This window comes from Candidozyma haemuli (assembly GCF_002926055.2).
Source record: "Candidozyma haemuli strain B11899 chromosome Unknown H_2014730914, whole genome shotgun sequence".
NCBI classification, from domain to species: domain Eukaryota; kingdom Fungi; phylum Ascomycota; class Pichiomycetes; order Serinales; family Metschnikowiaceae; genus Candidozyma; species Candidozyma haemuli.
The window spans coordinates 20,437-37,878 of NW_020289907.1; the positions used below are offsets into that span (position 1 = coordinate 20,437).

At 46.3% G+C, this 17,442-nt stretch overlaps 4 protein-coding genes across 4 annotated transcripts; 2 read left to right on the forward strand and 2 right to left on the reverse strand. All coding sequences in view use genetic code 12, as the record gives it.

Moving 5' to 3' along the window:
* Positions 1 to 457: 457 nt before the first annotated feature.
* CXQ85_004560 (uncharacterized protein) lies at positions 458 to 2,176 on the reverse strand (the record flags this gene model as incomplete). Its single annotated transcript, XM_025488174.1, has 1 exon — positions 458 to 2,176. One exon carries the CDS (start codon positions 2,174 to 2,176, stop codon positions 458 to 460), a length of 1,719 nt encoding a protein of 572 aa, XP_025342836.1.
* Positions 2,177 to 2,889: 713 nt separating this feature from the next.
* On the reverse strand, positions 2,890 to 4,083 carry CXQ85_004561 (pepsin-like aspartic protease; the record flags this gene model as incomplete). The annotated part of the gene is made up of 1 exon (XM_025488175.1): positions 2,890 to 4,083. The coding sequence occupies one exon, from the start codon at positions 4,081 to 4,083 to the stop codon at positions 2,890 to 2,892; it is 1,194 nt and encodes a 397-aa protein (XP_025342837.1).
* A 2,640-nt stretch (positions 4,084 to 6,723) lies between these two features.
* On the forward strand, positions 6,724 to 8,796 carry CXQ85_004562 (uncharacterized protein; the record flags this gene model as incomplete). The annotated part of the gene is made up of 1 exon (XM_025488176.1): positions 6,724 to 8,796. The coding sequence occupies one exon, from the start codon at positions 6,724 to 6,726 to the stop codon at positions 8,794 to 8,796; it is 2,073 nt and encodes a 690-aa protein (XP_025342838.1).
* Positions 8,797 to 12,529: 3,733 nt separating this feature from the next.
* CXQ85_004563 (uncharacterized protein) lies at positions 12,530 to 16,195 on the forward strand (the record flags this gene model as incomplete). Its single annotated transcript, XM_025488177.1, has 1 exon — positions 12,530 to 16,195. The coding sequence occupies one exon, from the start codon at positions 12,530 to 12,532 to the stop codon at positions 16,193 to 16,195; it is 3,666 nt and encodes a 1,221-aa protein (XP_025342839.1).
* Positions 16,196 to 17,442: the final 1,247 nt, after the last annotated feature.

The following is a 17,442-nucleotide window of genomic DNA, read 5'->3' on the forward strand; positions in this document are numbered from 1 at the left end:
TCACTACTCATTTTGCTATATTACTGCGATTCTGAGTAGAGAACATAAACGAGAAAAATAAAACCACCACCAAAAATCGAAAATTGGTCAGTTACTCAGTTTAATAGACTTAAAGCATTTGGTCAGTGTCTCTAAACTCTATGTTAAATTTTCCAGGTTCAAGCCCTTCTTTGTGTGCGTTTATAAGGTGGTTTCGGTGATGCGACTATTACTACTCGTATTACTACCTGAATCACCCAGACGGTCTCACATTTCAGTTTATATACAACTTCACATCGCATATTTGGCCATCAGAAGAACCAAGTCACCAAGAAGTCACTTTCCAGACACCTTCCCGTTTTACAGCCATGCCAGAGGGCTTTCGCTTGGTGCCTTCTCGTAGACAGCATATAGCAGAACAGTGGGAGGACTACCCAAAGAGCTGGAAGACTCCTCACAGTTCAAAGAACCACCTATATTAAAATATCCAGCCAAAAATCTTGTTATAAAACCAGCGCAAATTGATGGGATTGCCCTCTGCTTCTCGGAGCTTGCGCTCCTCAGCATCTCTCAAAAGAAACTGCTCCTCCTCATAGTCGAAGACCTCTTTGAAGGTGTTTAGGTCAACTTCGGAGGGCGGTATAAGTTTTGTCTTCTTCCAAAATTTCCAACCAAAAAACATAACAACGAATACTGGTAGCATGATGTATCCGGTTATGAAGGTCTCGTAGGGGAAATCGTTCCCAAGGAAAACAGTAAAGTTCTTAGCGAACATGACAAAAACGCAGACGCCAAAGGAGAAATATGTTCCAAACGGTTGCAAAGGAGAGCGAAAGGCTAAGTCCTGCTTTCGACTCATACCCTGTGCTTTGAGGGCTTTCATGAAGCGTATATGGACAAAGAGAATACAAGCCCAAGCTAGCAAGCCGATGAGAGAAACCACATTGACAAAGTGCTCAAACACCTCTGCAGCAGAGGAAGATGTCACCATAAAGGCCAACAACGCAAAAGCAAATGAAAGCCCAATACCGTAATATGGAACACCTCTTCTGTTGGTTTTTGAAAAGAACAATGGAGCATAGCCAGCGACAGAAAGACCGTATATGGTTCTGGAAGCAATATACATGTCTGCAATTGCAGCCGATGAAACAAATATCAAAATACAAGCATTGATGACATGATCTAGGCCTGCAATTTGAGCATTGAAGATAGCAATCACAAAGGGTGAAGCAGAGGCAGTAGTACCACTGGTTCCCAAGAGTCTTTCATCATTGTACGGAACGCACATACCCAAAACCAACACATTGAGTACATAGAAGATAACAATCCTATAGAAGGTCAACTTGATGGCTTTTGGGATTGCTTTACGAGGCCTTGCACATTCAGGAAATGTGATACCAACTAGTTCACAGCCCGAGTAGGCAAATACACTGGTCACAAGAACAGATATGAATGACACAAAACGTCCAAGGTCCCCTTCCACGTGTAAGTCTCTTGAAGGCTCAGTGTATTCTCTGAAAGCACCTGGATCTTGCCAGTAGCGGAAACCGAGTCTATCGCCCGTGGGCCCTCCTCCTAAAGCTATGACAAGCAACAAAATAATGAGCCCAAGACAAGTGCATACCTTGATCACTGAAAACCAGAATTCAACCTCACCAAAGAACCGAACTCCTAGTATATTAACTGTAGTGATGATTACCAAAAGAACAGCTACCCAGATACCAGGATTGGCAGTTGAAGGGTCCACCCAATATTGCATTGTCAATGCTCCAGCAACCAACTGATTGGCTGCAACCAATAAGACCAAGAACAAGTATGTCCATCCACACGCAAACCCAAGTGCTTCGTCAACGTACCTTCTACAGTAGCCAGCGAAACCATCTGCCAATGGAATGTGAGTTGCAACTTCACCCAAACCATTCAACACCATGTAGACCACGAAACCGATCACTGAATAGCTAATGAATATAGCTGCCGGTCCAGCAGCCCTTAGGGCAGAGCCTGTCCCTATTAAAAGACCTGTTCCAAGGGCTCCACCGATAGCTATCATTGACAAATGCCTTGCATCTAACACTCTTTTCAATCTATGGTCTTCGGCAGCCTGTGATACTTGTTGGGGTTTGGAAAGTGTGAATGCGTCTCCTGTGAACCGAGAAAGGGCGTCATCACTCTCTGGCTGTTTTTCAAAGTCCTTCATTATCAGGTTGTTGAAGGATCTGTTGGCTCAAGGTGACGAATCAAGCCATTTTATATCACACACTGATCCTTATCAATACGGCCAAGAAAAGAAAGCGAGGAGAGTACTACAGCAAAGAAAACAACCTCTTTATTCAAAGTAATTGCCCTTGATACGCTCCGCTTTGGTCGATTATCAACAAAGAATGATAGTATGCCAAGCCATTGTAGCAGAACTTGGCCATCTTCCAACAATCAATGACTTAATTGGGGAAAGCTCACTGGCTCATGATAAGGCTTGATGTAGGCGTCTTTTTAGATTTATTGTGGTTTTGAAGGATAGTTGATGGATAAACAGAAGACGTTGTTCTTAGGTTTAGTGAGATGGGCCTAACAGCTACACCTTGAAAAGTAGCATTGAGCATTAAAAGTCAAAGATGCTAGTTAGCAGAGTTACATAGAAGCAACTTTGTGCTTCGGGGTTCAGGAACGATTCGAGGATAAGCACGCTGCTTTCCATTTACTGCTCCATACGTAGAATGAGTGGTATATCATTGTTACTAATTGATTCCAGTGTTTGGCATGCAAAATTCTCCAAAATCTAAGCAGTCCCTCAGGAGGCTACTTCCATGTAACTTACCCCAGCTACAGATACGTTGATGCATAATCGAATTCATTGTCAAAAGACTTAAAAGTGACGAAGCGAGAAATAAAGAAATAGACCAAACAAAGAATCTATGCCTCGATGATATTAGAAGCATCAGTGTATTTTGCCTGAGCAATAGAAATCTCTCTTTCAGAAAGATCATAGTACACGTAGGCAGATCTCAAGAACACATCACCAAAGATATGGGTGTTGTTAATACCAGGTCTGACTCCCAAAAGGCAAAGTCCCTGGGTCTTCCAAACAAGGTCCTGGTAGGATAACTTGATTTTGTTCTCGCCAAAGTCAAACGTCAAGTACTTGTCTTTGGGCTGCTCACATTCCACAAGGTAGAATCCCTGAGTAAGGTTACCGTGAAGCTCCTTGCCAACAGCGTCAATGACATCCTGGGGCCACAAGTTCAAGGAAGTACCGGAATCCAAAAGAACCTCTATGTCCATATCGATGGTGTTGCCTGCAATTTCAGCATTCTTGACGTTGAGAGCCAAACCTCTGGTGCCCGCAACAGGGTACTTGGCCAAGTCACCTTCGTACTTTTCGGTATCAATGCCACCAAAGATAATGGAGCCCTTGCCGCTATCACGAGAACCCAAGTATAAAGAGTAGGATGCCTTTGGGGTGAGACCAGCTTTCTGTAAAGCCCATGGTAAGTTGTCGTATGGCTCCTTGCTGGCCAACTGGTTTCTGTCTGCAATTCCAAGTACTCCCTGGGCGTTATCCAGACTCTGGTTTACAATAGCAAACTGGAAGTTGTCCAAGAGCTTCTTGCCGTCACCAAGGCCAAACTCATCTGTGACATACTCACCCTTGGCGTAAGACTTGTCCAAGTAGGAAATGAAAAACTCTTCACCAGTATGTTTAATGTTGGAGGACTTGGAAGGGTCAAAAATGCCACCCTTGGGGTCCTTGATGGTAGGGCCGTTAACCCAAAGGTCAGAAGAGCCAGTATCCAAAAGCACAGTGACTTTCTGTTCGCTCGAACCAAGCTTCAAGTCGATCAAGTAGCTGATATCCCTATCGTTGAGAAGAGTAGCACTTTCAGCTCTCTTTGACAAAGAAAGACCAGAAAGATGAGCAGCAAGAGCTTTAGCTCTAGAGCTGATCTGTGCTGTAGTAACAGTCTCATCAAAGAAGTTCTCGATAGTGAAGTCCATCTTGAGAGGAGAGCCGTTTCTCTTGTGGACGATGCCAGAGTCACTTTGGGGGATCACCAAGGCATTGATGACAGCCAAAGCGAGGGAGAACAGGGTCAAGAAGGGAAGCATAGCGAATGTGGTAGCAGCTAATGAAGAAACAAACCTAAAAGTAGAGACTCTGCCTTACTTATATGCCAAAGAAACATCACACTTCTGAACAGCCAGCATGTGTTGATGGACAACATTATCACCGTTTTCACGTAACTGTGATGGCTGCAAATCTTCCTCCATAAGAATGGAGAAGAATGGACACGCGGAGCATAGCCGACTGGAATTCTCGCAGTGTTCAATGGAATACTAGGAAATGAAGAGGCTTCGAAATAAGGCTTAGGGCGTCTGGGTGAAGAATTATGGAAGTTTAGGGCCTGTTTTGGGAAATAGGGCAGTTAAGGTTCTCAAATATAGTATGTTGTCAGATGGGGCAGCAGCTGGTAAAGCTAAGTGGCACTGGGCTTAGCAACGTTAACAAGCTTCTACGCATTTCCCATTTTCCACTCCTTATCAAGTGGAGTGGTTATTATTGGTGGAGACTGTTCCAGTACTGAAGCATTGCTAATCGTAGATGGCTCTTCTGCTCTTTTGGGCACATTCGTACGGCTTCTTGCAGTAGGATACTGGTAACTACCTGCCGTTGAGTAGGTGGCATTTGGGCGGGCCACTTATCGTCAAGTGGGTTGAAAATGGAAGTAGTTGGTTCTCTTATACATTATGACATGCTAGATAACCCGGCTGATCTAACACTTGCAAGGAATGGAGAAGGAGGTATTTGGCGGGAGGTATTTGGCTGGAGGTATTTGGCTGGAGGTATTTGGCGGGAGGTATTTGGCGGGAGGATATCGTTAGAATTGTCCAATACCTTGATATTCGGCTCCTTGCTTTTCGTTGACATGGCGATTGCAATCACTTGTTAAAATGCTCGGACAGGCTTCTCTTTAAGTAGTTGGAAGCCCACGTGTGAGGTTAATGAATAGCATTTCCTGTTGTGGCAGCTCCCGACAAGTATTTCCTCTGGTGATACTTGATAGCAGGAAGCCTAATTTGAATTCCTCAATACGTCTTACAGCAATATCGGCTGGACCTACACTTTCTTGGCCCCCAGATTTAAAGTTCTACAATACAGATAAGGTTTACAGCTTTCCAAATCACAAGGATTTAATTTCCGTTAACCAATTCGTTCCGTTGATACCAAGAACCAGCAGTTCCTCTAACTGAACATTGAGCACATCATCCAACCTCCACCATGGCCCCAGCAAAAACCAAATGCAAATTTTACAACACAGAAAATTCCCAGGATACCAAAAACTTCAACCCTGGGGCCCTCTCTTGCCACGCCGTGTAACAACAGATGCATAGAGGCTACGGCGGCTCCGCCAGCAAGAAATGGCACAAAACAGGTATCAAAGGAACCGTTTTTTTAAATCACGTCGTTGCTTCACGTACGGTCGGTTAAAAACGACCAGAGAAAAAGAAAAAAAAAAAAAAAAGCTCCAGATGTCAGAAGCAACTGTTTTCTCCAAGATCCACCAAACGCCAGGCCAAGACGATCCGGTCACTACAAGCAACACCTGTCCAGCCCCAAAAGCATAACTTCCTAACGCAAAAAACCATAAATGCAACAAAGCATGTTCGCCATTGGCCCGCCCTAGACAACCACAAACCAGCTCAATCGGAGAGAAACTCAACTCCAGGTGGCTCTTCCACGCACAAAAAGAAACCCTGATGTGTCAATGCCGAAAGGCGGTCGCCAGGCAGTCCACAGGCGAGCTACAGAAACAAGCACAAATGGCTAATTAGCCGAGTCGGAGATGACAGTTCTGTGGCCCAAAACAGCATCAGCTCACAGGGCCAAATGGGCCCAGCGTGAGTGGTTCTTGGTGATTCTTGGTTCTATGACATGTGCGGCTCAAAGGCAGAATAGGCGGTTGCAAAATATCATGTGTCCTGCACACAGCCACACGGAAGGAAAGAAGAATTCATTGCACTTCGGCCGTATGTAAGTGGCTGTTTTGGTGCAATAATGAGATGGAATAGATAAGTAAGGTGCATAATCTATAATCTGTATATGAGGAAAAGGCGAGTTTCGTCCAGGTGTCCCCACGGTTTCATGATCCCTGTAGCTCCTGCTATAGCAGGTTAAATACGGGCCCTGCCACGACCACTCCGTGGAAAAACGGAGTGGAAATGGACCTTGCTCGGCGGGATGAACGGGGTGAAACACACAAAACCAACGGAACGACGCCAGCACAATACCTTGACAGCCAGTAATATCCCTGGTGCATGCTTGGGCCACTTTTGGCGTTGCTTGGCGCCGATGACTTGTGTGTGTCAGTTGAAGACCCGATCTACTGATCGCATCAGATTACAGGTTTCAAGGAAGTGGTGGAGTGGTTGGAGGAAGAGTTGATACTTTTGGACAGGCACAACGCAGGGCTTCTGGGACGGGACAAGGCCCTTGTGTCTTGCTATTTTTTTTTCTTGTCCCTTCTACTACTATGGAATAGTGCAAAGTTGATCGTGCAGCGTCGATGCACAATAAAGCTCTTGCAGCTCGTATCCATCAGACATAACCCTTGCCGAGTAACTTCTGGATTTTTTCTTTTTTGTAATTTTTTCCAGTTTTTTGCAGCCGCCTTGCATCCTCTGGTGAATATATAAACTGCCATTCCGCTGTCATATCGGTTCTGTTTTTTGTTTGACAGGATCTCCACCATGGCTCAAAGAAGACTGTCCGAAGTGGACTCTTACACTCAGAAAAGAAGCTCGGGTGACAAGTCGAACGATACTGGCTCTCAGAACAACGACTTGAAGGCTCACCCAGACTTCCAGCATGACTTGAAGACGACTGAGTCGGTGGCTTCTTCTGCTACTGACACTTCCACCGTCAAGACCAAGTCCTTTGGTATTCGTAAGTCTGAGCTTGTCATGGCCCAGTTGCAGTCCTGGTGGCTCAAGGGTGCTTTCTTCTTTACCATCTTCATCTGCCTGTACATCAGTTTGTTGGAGAACTCCATCGTCAGAGTGTTTGATGGTTATGCTACAAACGACTATAAGCAGCACTCGCTTATGTCTACTATTGGTGTTATCAGAAGTGTGGTTGCTGCTTCTTCGTTGCCATTCTACGCCAGATTGTCTGACAACTTTGGTCGTTTCGAATTGTTCCTTGTTGCCATGATGTTCAGAATTGTCGGAAGAGTCATCCAGTCTCAGGCTGTTGACGTCCAGAAGTACGCTGCCGGCACGGTCTTTTTCTCCTTTGGTAACTCTGGTATGAGAATCTTGTGGCAGATCAACTTGTCTGACGCTTCTACCTTGAAATGGAGACTTATGGCCATGTCTATTATCTTCATGCAGAGTATCATCACCACCTGGTCGAGTGGTGAGATTGTGAGCTTGGTTTTGGGTAACGAGGACTGGAAGTGGGGTATTGGTATGTGGGCCTTCATTACGCCTTTGGTGTGTCTTCCTTACATGTTGATCTTCCTCTACTTGATTATCAAGGCTTCCAGAACTGAGGCATGGCATCTTATTAATCGTGAGAAGCAGCAGAGCTTCTTGGAGGGCAACAAAAGCGCAAAGAGATACCAAGAAGAGATTGACACTGCCACTTCCTTTGGAGGTAGAGCAGCCGGTCACATTAAGCTTCAAAGCGCCCGTCTTGTGCGTAACTTGTACGAGATCTTCTGGAAGGTCGACTTCATTGGCTGCCTTTTGCTTGCAACCATTCTTGGTCTTATTTTGGTCCCATTGACTTTGGCTGGTGGTACCCACTCCAAATGGCAACAAGCTGACACCATTGTGCCTCTTGTTATTGGATTCTGCAGTATCCCTCTCTTCGTCTTCTGGGAAACAAAGGTTACCAAGAGACCAATGCTTCCATTCAAGGTTATGACGGACCGTGGTGTCTGGGCTGGTTTCTTGGTGGCTATCTTCAACTCGGTGGTTATGGCCATGCCTAACTCTTACTCCTATCCTGTTTTGCTTGTCGGAATGAACGCTTCTGAGACTGTTGCTACCCGTACCGGTCAATTGAACGGTTTTGTTGAAGGTATTGCTGTTCCAATTGTTGGTTTCGTGTTGTCTCGTGTTAGAAGAACCAAGCCTTTCATTCTCTTTGGCAGTTGTGTGTTGTTCGTTGCCATGGGCTTGTTTGTCCACTTCAGAGGTTCTAACGACGGTTACCGTGCTAAGTACTTCCGCGATGGTGTTGCTGTTGGTATGTGTCTTCTCGGTTTCTCCAACACCTTCTTTGCCAGAGTCACCACTGTTTCTGTTCAGTCTTGTACCAACCACGAGTACATGGCTACCGTGATTGCTGTTTTTGCTGCCTGCTACCACATTGGTGGAGGTATCGGTAGTTCCATCTCTGGTGCTATCTGGACACAGCAGATGTTTGGCATGATCCGTCACCACATGGAGGACTTGGGCGTGGACCCAAGCTTGGCCAAATTGGCCTACCAGTCTCCATACAACTTTATCAAGAACCACGAATGGGGTACTGAACCCAGAAGAGCCGTCAGTTTGGCTTATGCTGAGCTCCAGAAGAGACTTTGTATCACTGGTCTCTGTCTCTGTGTTCCATTGTTGGTCTGGGTCTTCTGCTTGAGAGATAACAAATTGGCTGACTCTCAGAACTTGGACGACGAGGCCTTGCTCATGAGTGAAGGTGCTGAGAAGGCTGGAGAGGTGAAGAAGTCCCAGGTCGTGTTCAAGGAAGATGATGATATCATCTTGAACTTCATCAAGAAGCTGTTCGGAAGACTCAATGTCTTCTCTAAGAAATAACCCAAGTTATGATTTTAATTCCAATAATCAGTTGTTAATAATATAAATAATGGTATACTACAGTGTAGAAAGTCCCCCAATGCCTTTCCCCAAATGGTTATGCAAAGAAGAGGGAACCAGGACAAACCAAAGCTGCTTGAATGAATTGTACAGCTAAAACAATGCCCGCTTGGTCATTGAACAGCGTTGTTCTCGTATTTGCTCAAGCCTCAGAGCTGTCAACCGATTGTCTTTCACAATTAACAAATGTTAGCGTCGCAAGGCAACAATGGCATGTATGGGACACCCAGTAAACTCATCAGCAATATAGTAGAACTTTCAAAAGTACCCAGACACCAATAGACCACTCCAACATCCTCGGTTCATTGCCTCTTCCATCTGGCGCTAAACTCGAACAGTTGTCAGAAGGTTTGGCTGTTTTAGGGCTACCACCGGCAAAACCTGTCCTGACAATTCCAAAGCACACAAAATCATCTCCAGTAGCTTAATCTGCAAAAATCGTATCTGCCACTCGATCACCAAGTGTGTCCAATAAGCTTTTGGTTAAGCAGCCCTTGACGATACGTAACCTTTTCAACCCCAGATAGATGTAACCATTGCTTGTACCTTACCCCGCTTAGAAACGACTTGAACGAATCAACAAGCAAGGATTACGTTGGAGGAGTATTCATCAACCATCCCTACTACTATGCCATTTACGGTCCTCCAGCAACATACCCTCAATGGCCATCACCAACCCATTTACCCAAACAAGGCATTGATTATTCTCTCTAAGGAAAAAAAAAAGGCCACTTTTTGTCCAAGAGAAAGCACGATAACTTAACTACACCTTTTCTTAACTGGGCCTCCCGCCCACGGAACCCACAAGTCGAGAAACCTTAGGGTTACTAGGAACCTGAGGCGGGCCACTATAGAACTTAAGCAATCCCACACCCAAGGCAGCCTTGACTTGTCGAATTTGCTTATCGAATTTTTTTCTTTTTTTCTTCTTCTCCTCCTCATTTGTTGAGTTTGTGTAACAACACATGTACGCTGTGTTTTTACCTATCTTACGTCTTTGGCCCGGCCAACCGAAACTTAAAAAGGACAGGGCGCCAGTAAGAATCGGGTAATGCTTTGCTGATACAAACATCTAGCTCCTCCAGACATTACCACACCGTTAAGTGTAGTTTCAGTTCACCTGGAAAGAGGTCTCGGCAAATAAGGTTGCGCAGAAAAGCCACTCGCCTGATTTAGCGAACACTGTCAAGGTATTTTATCCATGATGCATCAGAACGTGATATTCTGGAGTGGATGCCGAAAGGGGTAATCAAGGGATTCTTTTCGTCGAAAAAGCTCAACCAAGGGGTGCTGGTGGAAGAGTGTTGATGTTTGACTCCACTCCATGCTGCGTAGGTTAAGTCTGGCGTTGCTCCCGCCCTACGCATGTGTAAATATCAAGAGCCGCCAAGGTAGGTGCTGGGCTTTTACGGCAAGTAACATGTGCCTGTCACCATGCAACCTAATGGCTTTGTGACCGATCGTTGATCGGTAAGCTCCTTTGTGTTATCAAAGAGGCAAAGCGACTGATCCCTGGAGTTGGAAGCGTACGATCACGGAATAAACTTTGCCAGAAGAGCGTGATTTAGATAATTGTTTTGGTGTATTAATAGATTAAGCTTTTTAAAGTTGGTCCAGAGAAGCGGGACGACGCAAGCACACCAAGCAAACCAGTAGAGAGAAGGGTAAATGAAATATTCAATTTTCCAAGAATAAGTAGGTATACTTCGTTCGTGGGACGCTTCGTTGGTCACCTTTGTTGGGTAGTATTAGAAAAAACGCATAACCTGAAACCCCACAAAGCAGTAATCCAGCTTCCCAAAACGACCAACTACGTAGAAGCAATGTCTTCAGAAGAGACTTGCGTTTAAAATAGAAACCGTATTGTAACCGAGTCGTATTTCTTGAACAAGGCAGACTGGTTTGTAGAACCTCGGTTTTTCAACGCTTCTAGCCATGTCCCACGCAGCCAACGGTACGTATATCTACGAGGTGCTTAGATTCTTTCTATCTTAGGAAAGACACAGTCGAAAATAACGCATTACACAAAAACGATATCAGTAGTCTAACCGTGGAGACAATAGTACATTGCAGATGGATCGCAGCCACTGGTTAGGAGTTGCAGATGTAGATTCAACATGGAGCCAAGAGGGGATACCTAGAAGATAATGAGCTAGAGAAGACAAGACAGCCAGTGAAGGTTCGAAAGAGGCTTACGAGAACCAAAGGCCATGGTTTGAAGCCGAACCGAAAAACCCTGGATCTCAACAATCCACATACACAAGAAGGTCCATTTGTAGACATGAAACTTCCCAGTTTCTGGACAAACGGATTGTCCCAGCAGAATGTGATTTTAGAGGCTCTACAGGCGAAATTCGAGACCCCAGCAGCACCTTTTTGCAACTGTCAAGACGCCAGGCCTGCACTGGTGGAGAATACAGAAGCCCTTGACCTATGAATAACCAGGCTTAGTCAAAAGCAAGACGAACAGCCGCAGAACCGCCAAAACAGGCAACCCCAAATCTACATTGGAGTGTGAACTTGGCGTGGCAGCAACTGGGGAGGCAGAGTGGCAGCCAAGCCAATCAAAGGTTGAAACCTTGGTGAACTTGAAGTCTCCAAAGAATTGCCAGGTTATTGGTCGCCTAAACCAAGATCTAACAGTCCCACGAACTCCCCATTGACCTAACTCTTTCGCTACTGGCAAGCGAAAGAAAGCAAATCGTTTCCTGATTAAGCAAGACGGTTCCCCAAAGAACCGCCCCTAAAACGCCAGATTACCACATTTGAACATTTGAAAATGCCATTCTGCCCGTAAATCTTTTCGAGCAGCCGCCCAGTTCGCTCGATTAGTGTCTTCTTGCAGCTGCCGCACATTAGTGTTTTTAGACCCACAGGCGTGAAGTACCAATGAAAGTAACAAAGAAAGCAGGAAAAAGCGAAAAAAAGGGCCAGTGCCACATGGGAATATCAAAGATCGTCGACCAAAAATCCAATCCAAAAAGCCCAGCCCAGAAAGCAATGCCTGGTGGGTCCCAGGCGTTTTCCTCACTGCCATATTCACACTCGCATAGGCTGTTTCAGGGTATATGCGTAGGTTGTGCCGCGGCCCAGAGGTTTACGAAATGCAGCGAAGATTTCACAGTGCCAATACTTTCCGTGGCCAGGCTGTTTAGAATGGGCACCGTGGGCGAAAGCTTGGCTGGGGGACGGGGGATCAGAATACGAAGAGAGAAGAAAGGGAAGGAGGAGGAAGCTGTTTGGAGGTATGCGTGGGGGAAATGGCGGAATTGGGGGAAATGGGGGAATGTAGAGGCGCTTATATTGGAAGGAAGCGGCAGAACGAGCAGGGGCCAGATGGAGCAGGAGGAGTACGAAGGGGAAGGGCTGTGATAGGCTGAACCGGTTTAGGAGGTGCTTTTTTTTTATTTTTTTTTTTTTTGGGGTTTCTCTGGACTGGCGGTTTGTGTAAGATGCAAGATGTTTTTCGCTGATGCATGCATGCCGAAGGACTGTGCAGGTTGCGCATAGGCTGCAAAAAGAATGCCAGACAGAGGACCCGTTCAACCCTGAGCAAACCCCAATTCGAGTAAAAACATGCCTTGAGGAGCCAGTGGGTGGGAACCTCTCGGGAACTATATAAACTGCTGTTTTTCGTAAATTTTGGGGCTTTTTTTTTTCTCTTTTCTCCATCATGTCCTTTGCAAACTTCTCCTGGCTTGCAGTGGCCTTGTACATCACAACAGCCTTGGGCTTGACTATCACTGAAAATGTCATTTCCATCAACCCTGTGAACCTTGCCATTGGCGACCTTAACATCAACCCTGGTGTCTACTACTCCATTGTTAACAACGCCCTTACTACCCTTGCTGGTAGCTTGAACAACGAGGGTGGCTTCTATGTCACTTCTGACAACGGTTTGGCTGCTTCTGTGGCCATCGTTTCCGGTACTATCCAGAACACTGGTGACGTTGCATTCAACTCCCTCCGTGCTAGTGTGGTGAGTAACTACAACTTGAACTCCATTGGTGCTTTCACCAACACTGGTAACATGTGGTTTGGTATTAGCAGCTACTCCTTGGTGCCTCCAGTGATCCTTGGCTCTGCCACCAACTGGGAGAACTTTGGAAGAATCCACTTTGTCCAGTCTTCTGGTACGGCTTCTTCTGTTACCATTTCCCAGCTCTTGGGCCGTGTTCACAACGAGGGTACCATCTGTCTTACCAACATGGTTTGGGACCAGACCACCTCTGTTGATGGTGCTGGTTGTATCAACGTTGGTCAGAATGCTGAGCTTGACCTTCAGATCAGTCCTTGGGAGATTTCTGAGGAGCAGACCATCTACATGTCTGACCAGACCTCCATGGTTTCTATTCTCGGTTTGGCTACTGGTCTTACTGGTGTGAAGACATTCAACATTGTTGGTTACGGAAGCGGTAACACCATCAGAGTGAACCTTGGTTTCGACTCTTTCAACTACGCTGACGGTATCTTGACGCTTTCTTTCCTCTTGGGTCTTTTCAGAATCCGTTTCAACATTGGTCCTGGCTACTCCAACTCTGACTTCTCCACCAACGGTGTCTTGAACACTGGTACCAGAATCATCTACAACGGTGCTTACTCTGGCGAGATCCCAGATGTGTGTATGTGTGAGGACTTCCCAGAACCTCCTTTGGACCCAATCTCCTCTTCTGAGGTCAGCTCTGCCACTGAGACTCCATCTCTGTCTGAGGAGACCGAGTCTTCTACTGTCAGCTCCGAGGAGGCCGAGTCTTCCACTGTCAGCTCTGAGGAAGAAGCCCCAACCCTGTCTGACGAGCCAGAGTCCTCTTCTGCTCCACAGGACTTCGAATTGACCGAATTCACTTCTACTTGGACCACCACTGACTCTGACGGCAACCCAACTACCGAGTCTGGTGTTGTTATCGTTACCACCGACTCTGACGGTTCATTGACCACCACCACTTCCCAGTTCGAGCCAGAGCTGTCTGAGGGCGGTGTTACCGAGTATACTACCACCTGGACCACCACAGACACTGACGGTAACCCTACTACTGAGTCTGGTGTGGTGATTGTCACTACCGACTCTGAAGGCTCCTTGACTACTACTACTTCCCAGTTTGAGGATGTCCCAACCGACGATGGCCTTACTGAATTTACTTCCACTTGGACTACTACCGATTCTGACGGTAACCCAACCACTGAATCCGGTGTTGTCATTGTCACTACTGACTCGGACGGGTCTTTGACTACTACCACTTCCCAATTCGAAGACACTGCTCCAACCGATGGTGTCACCGAGTTCACTACTACCTGGACTACGACTGACTCTGATGGTAACCCAACTACTGAATCTGGTGTCGTTATCGTGACTACTGATTCTGATGGCTCTTTGACCACCACCACCTCTCAGTTTGAAGATGCTTCTCCAACTGACGGTGTGACTGAGTTCACTTCTACTTGGACAACCACTGATGCCGACGGAAACCCTACTACGGAATCCGGTGTTATCATCGTCACCACTGATTCTGACGGTTCCTTGACCACTACTACCTCTCAGTTTGGTCCAGACCCAACCGACGTTGATGGCGTCACCGAATTCACTTCTACTTGGACTACTACCGATGCCAATGGAAACCCAACGACCGAGTCTGGCGTTATCATTGTGACTACCGACTCTGATGGTTCGTTGACTACAACTACTTCTCAGTTCGAAGACGCTTCCCCAACTGACGGAATCACCGAGTTCACCACCACTTGGACCACTACTGATGCTGATGGTAACCCTACTACTGACTCTGGCGTTGTGATTGTCACCACTGACTCTGATGGTTCTTTGACTACCACTACTTCCCAGTTTGGCCCTGACGCTACCGATGGAATCACTGAATTCACTTCTACTTGGACCACTACTGACTCTAATGGTAACCCAACCACTGAGTCTGGCCTTGTCATCGTTACTACTGACTCTGACGGTAGCTTGTTCACCACCACCTCTCAGTTCCCTGGTGCTACTGATGGTGTTACTGAGTTCACTTCTACCTGGACCACCACCGATGCTAATGGAAACCCTACTACTGAGTCTGGCGTCGTTATCGTCACCACCGACTCTGAAGGCAGCTTGACCACCACCACTTCCCAATTCGGTCCTAACCCAACTGACGGTATCACTGAATTCACCTCCACCTGGACTACTACCGACTCGAACGGCAACCCAACTACCGAGTCTGGTGTAATTATTGTTACTACCGATTCCGACGGTTCCTTGACTACCACCACCTCCCAGTTTGGCCCAGGTGGTGCTCCAACTGACTTGACCAGCTTCACTTCTACCTGGACTACTACTGACGCTAATGGCAACCCTATCACTGAGTCTGGTGTCGTTATTGTTACTACTGACTCCAATGGTGCTTTGACTACTACCACTTCCCAGTTTGGCTCTGGCTCGACCGACGGCATCACTAAGTTCACCTCTACGTGGACTACCACAGACGCCAACGGTAATCCAGTCACCGAATCTGGTGTCGTGATTGTCACCACCGACTCTGACGGTAACTTGTACACCACCACTTCCCAGTTTGACGCCGACAACACTGCTGGTCTCACCGAGTACACTTCTACTTGGACTACGACTGACGCTGAAGGTAAGCCAACTACCCAGTCTGGTGTTGTCATTGTCACCACTGACCCACACGGTTCTTTGACCACCACTACTTCTTTGTGTGAGCCAACCGAGTACACCACCACTGTCCACAAGACTGATGGCCACGGTAACGTCCAGACCAAGACTGTGGTTGTCTGTGAGACCACTGCTCCAAACGGTGTCTGGACTACCTACACCACTGTGTGCCCAGAAACCACCCAGTACGTTTCTACCAAGCCTGATGGCTCCAAGACCACTGTGACTGCTGCTATCATCGAGACTACTATCCACGGTGTTGCTACTTCTTACACTTCTGTGTGCCCACCTCCTCACACTTATGTGTCTACTTACGAGACCACCAAGGCTAACGGCCACGTTGAAACCACTCTGTGTGTTGTTGTTGAACACACTGATGTAATTGGTAAGGTTCACACTTCTACCATTGCTGGCGAGGCTACTGTGCCTGTTGAGGTTCCAGCTGGTACTCACGCTCCAGAGGCTCCAAAGGCACCTGGCGTGACTGAGTCTCCAAAGGCTCCAGAAGCTCCAAAGGCTCCAGAAGCTCCAGCTGGTACTCACACTGTCGAGTCTTACCGTCCTGGTGAGACCACTGTTGCTGGTCCTTCTGTCGCTGTTTCCACTTACGATGGTGCTGGTTCACTTCCAAACTTCGGTCTCAACTGGGTTCTCCCACTTGGACTTCTTGTTCTTTTCTAATGATGCCTAGCATTTGTATTTAATTACCCTGGATTTTTTGAAGCTGCAGTTGTACTGACAGCTCTTCTTTTGGATACCCTTACAGCATACGGTATGCTTTCGTTCGCTATATAAAAATAGACTTGTATTATGAGTTTTTGTTACCAATTTCACTTCTACTAGAATAGATCTAAATGAGGAAGTATTGGTTTTTGCACCCAGAACTGTATGTGGACATGCAAGGTTATGTGGGTGGGGAAGATCTTTTACGGCTCGGGTTACCCGTTTGGGTATACTGATTTACGAAGCGCCCAACGAGGAAGCCACTGGGATGCTAGAGGTGGAGGGTTTAAAGTGATAGAATGATGTTGGAAGGGCTTTTGCAGGTCTCTTCTTTCCAAAAGCGTGAAGAGTGGAAATTGGGATTTGAGGAACCTGAAATTTAGAAATTACGAGCCCTGAGCCACCCAATTATTTACGAACCCAAACGACAAGTTCCAGCTAAAAACGTTACGATATTATTAAACGAAAACTGTCGTTGAATGTGACATTGACGTAGTATAAACGAGCTTCGACTATTGCATGTCAGTATGTATTGTGGTTGAAGAATGAGCAGTAGAAAGAAGAGTCTCACCACACTAACAACTCCAAAGAACACAACTTTGTACTTGAAGTCATTTACAAGGAAGCTTAACTAGATCAGACTGACCATCTTAGATTACCTTAGAAAGCAGAAATTCATGATACCACAACTATACTCTCAGTTAATCATGGAGCGTCCTACGCTTCTCTACCTTAAAGACCATATAAAGTAAGTATGGCAGTTACCTACCTACCTTCGCTCAAAAGCCAAAAACTGAACCTCTCGAGGCTTAATTCAACCCGACGCTACTCTCCAGTCTACTGACGTTGCTGAATACTATGGCTCTTTGCGCACGGCTGCAAAATTCGTGTAAGCATGTAAAAAGACGATGTTTCCTGACAAGTGAAAAATCGGCTTGATAATTAAAAAAACCGGGTTTATGAAAATAATAATACGGAGACAGGTTTCGGCAATAAGGCAGGTGTACGGCTGGAGAGGTGAAACAGGAGGAAGTCTGGAGCTGGGGAGGTTTAGTATGGGTGTACGGGTCTCACTTTTATTTTTCACTAAATTTTCACTAATTTTTCAGCTATTTTTCAGCATAAAGAGCAGTAGTTATACCAGTTTGAGCGAATTAGAAGCCCCAGAAGCCTCTTTCTCGTTTACTGGCTTTCAAGAAAGCCGT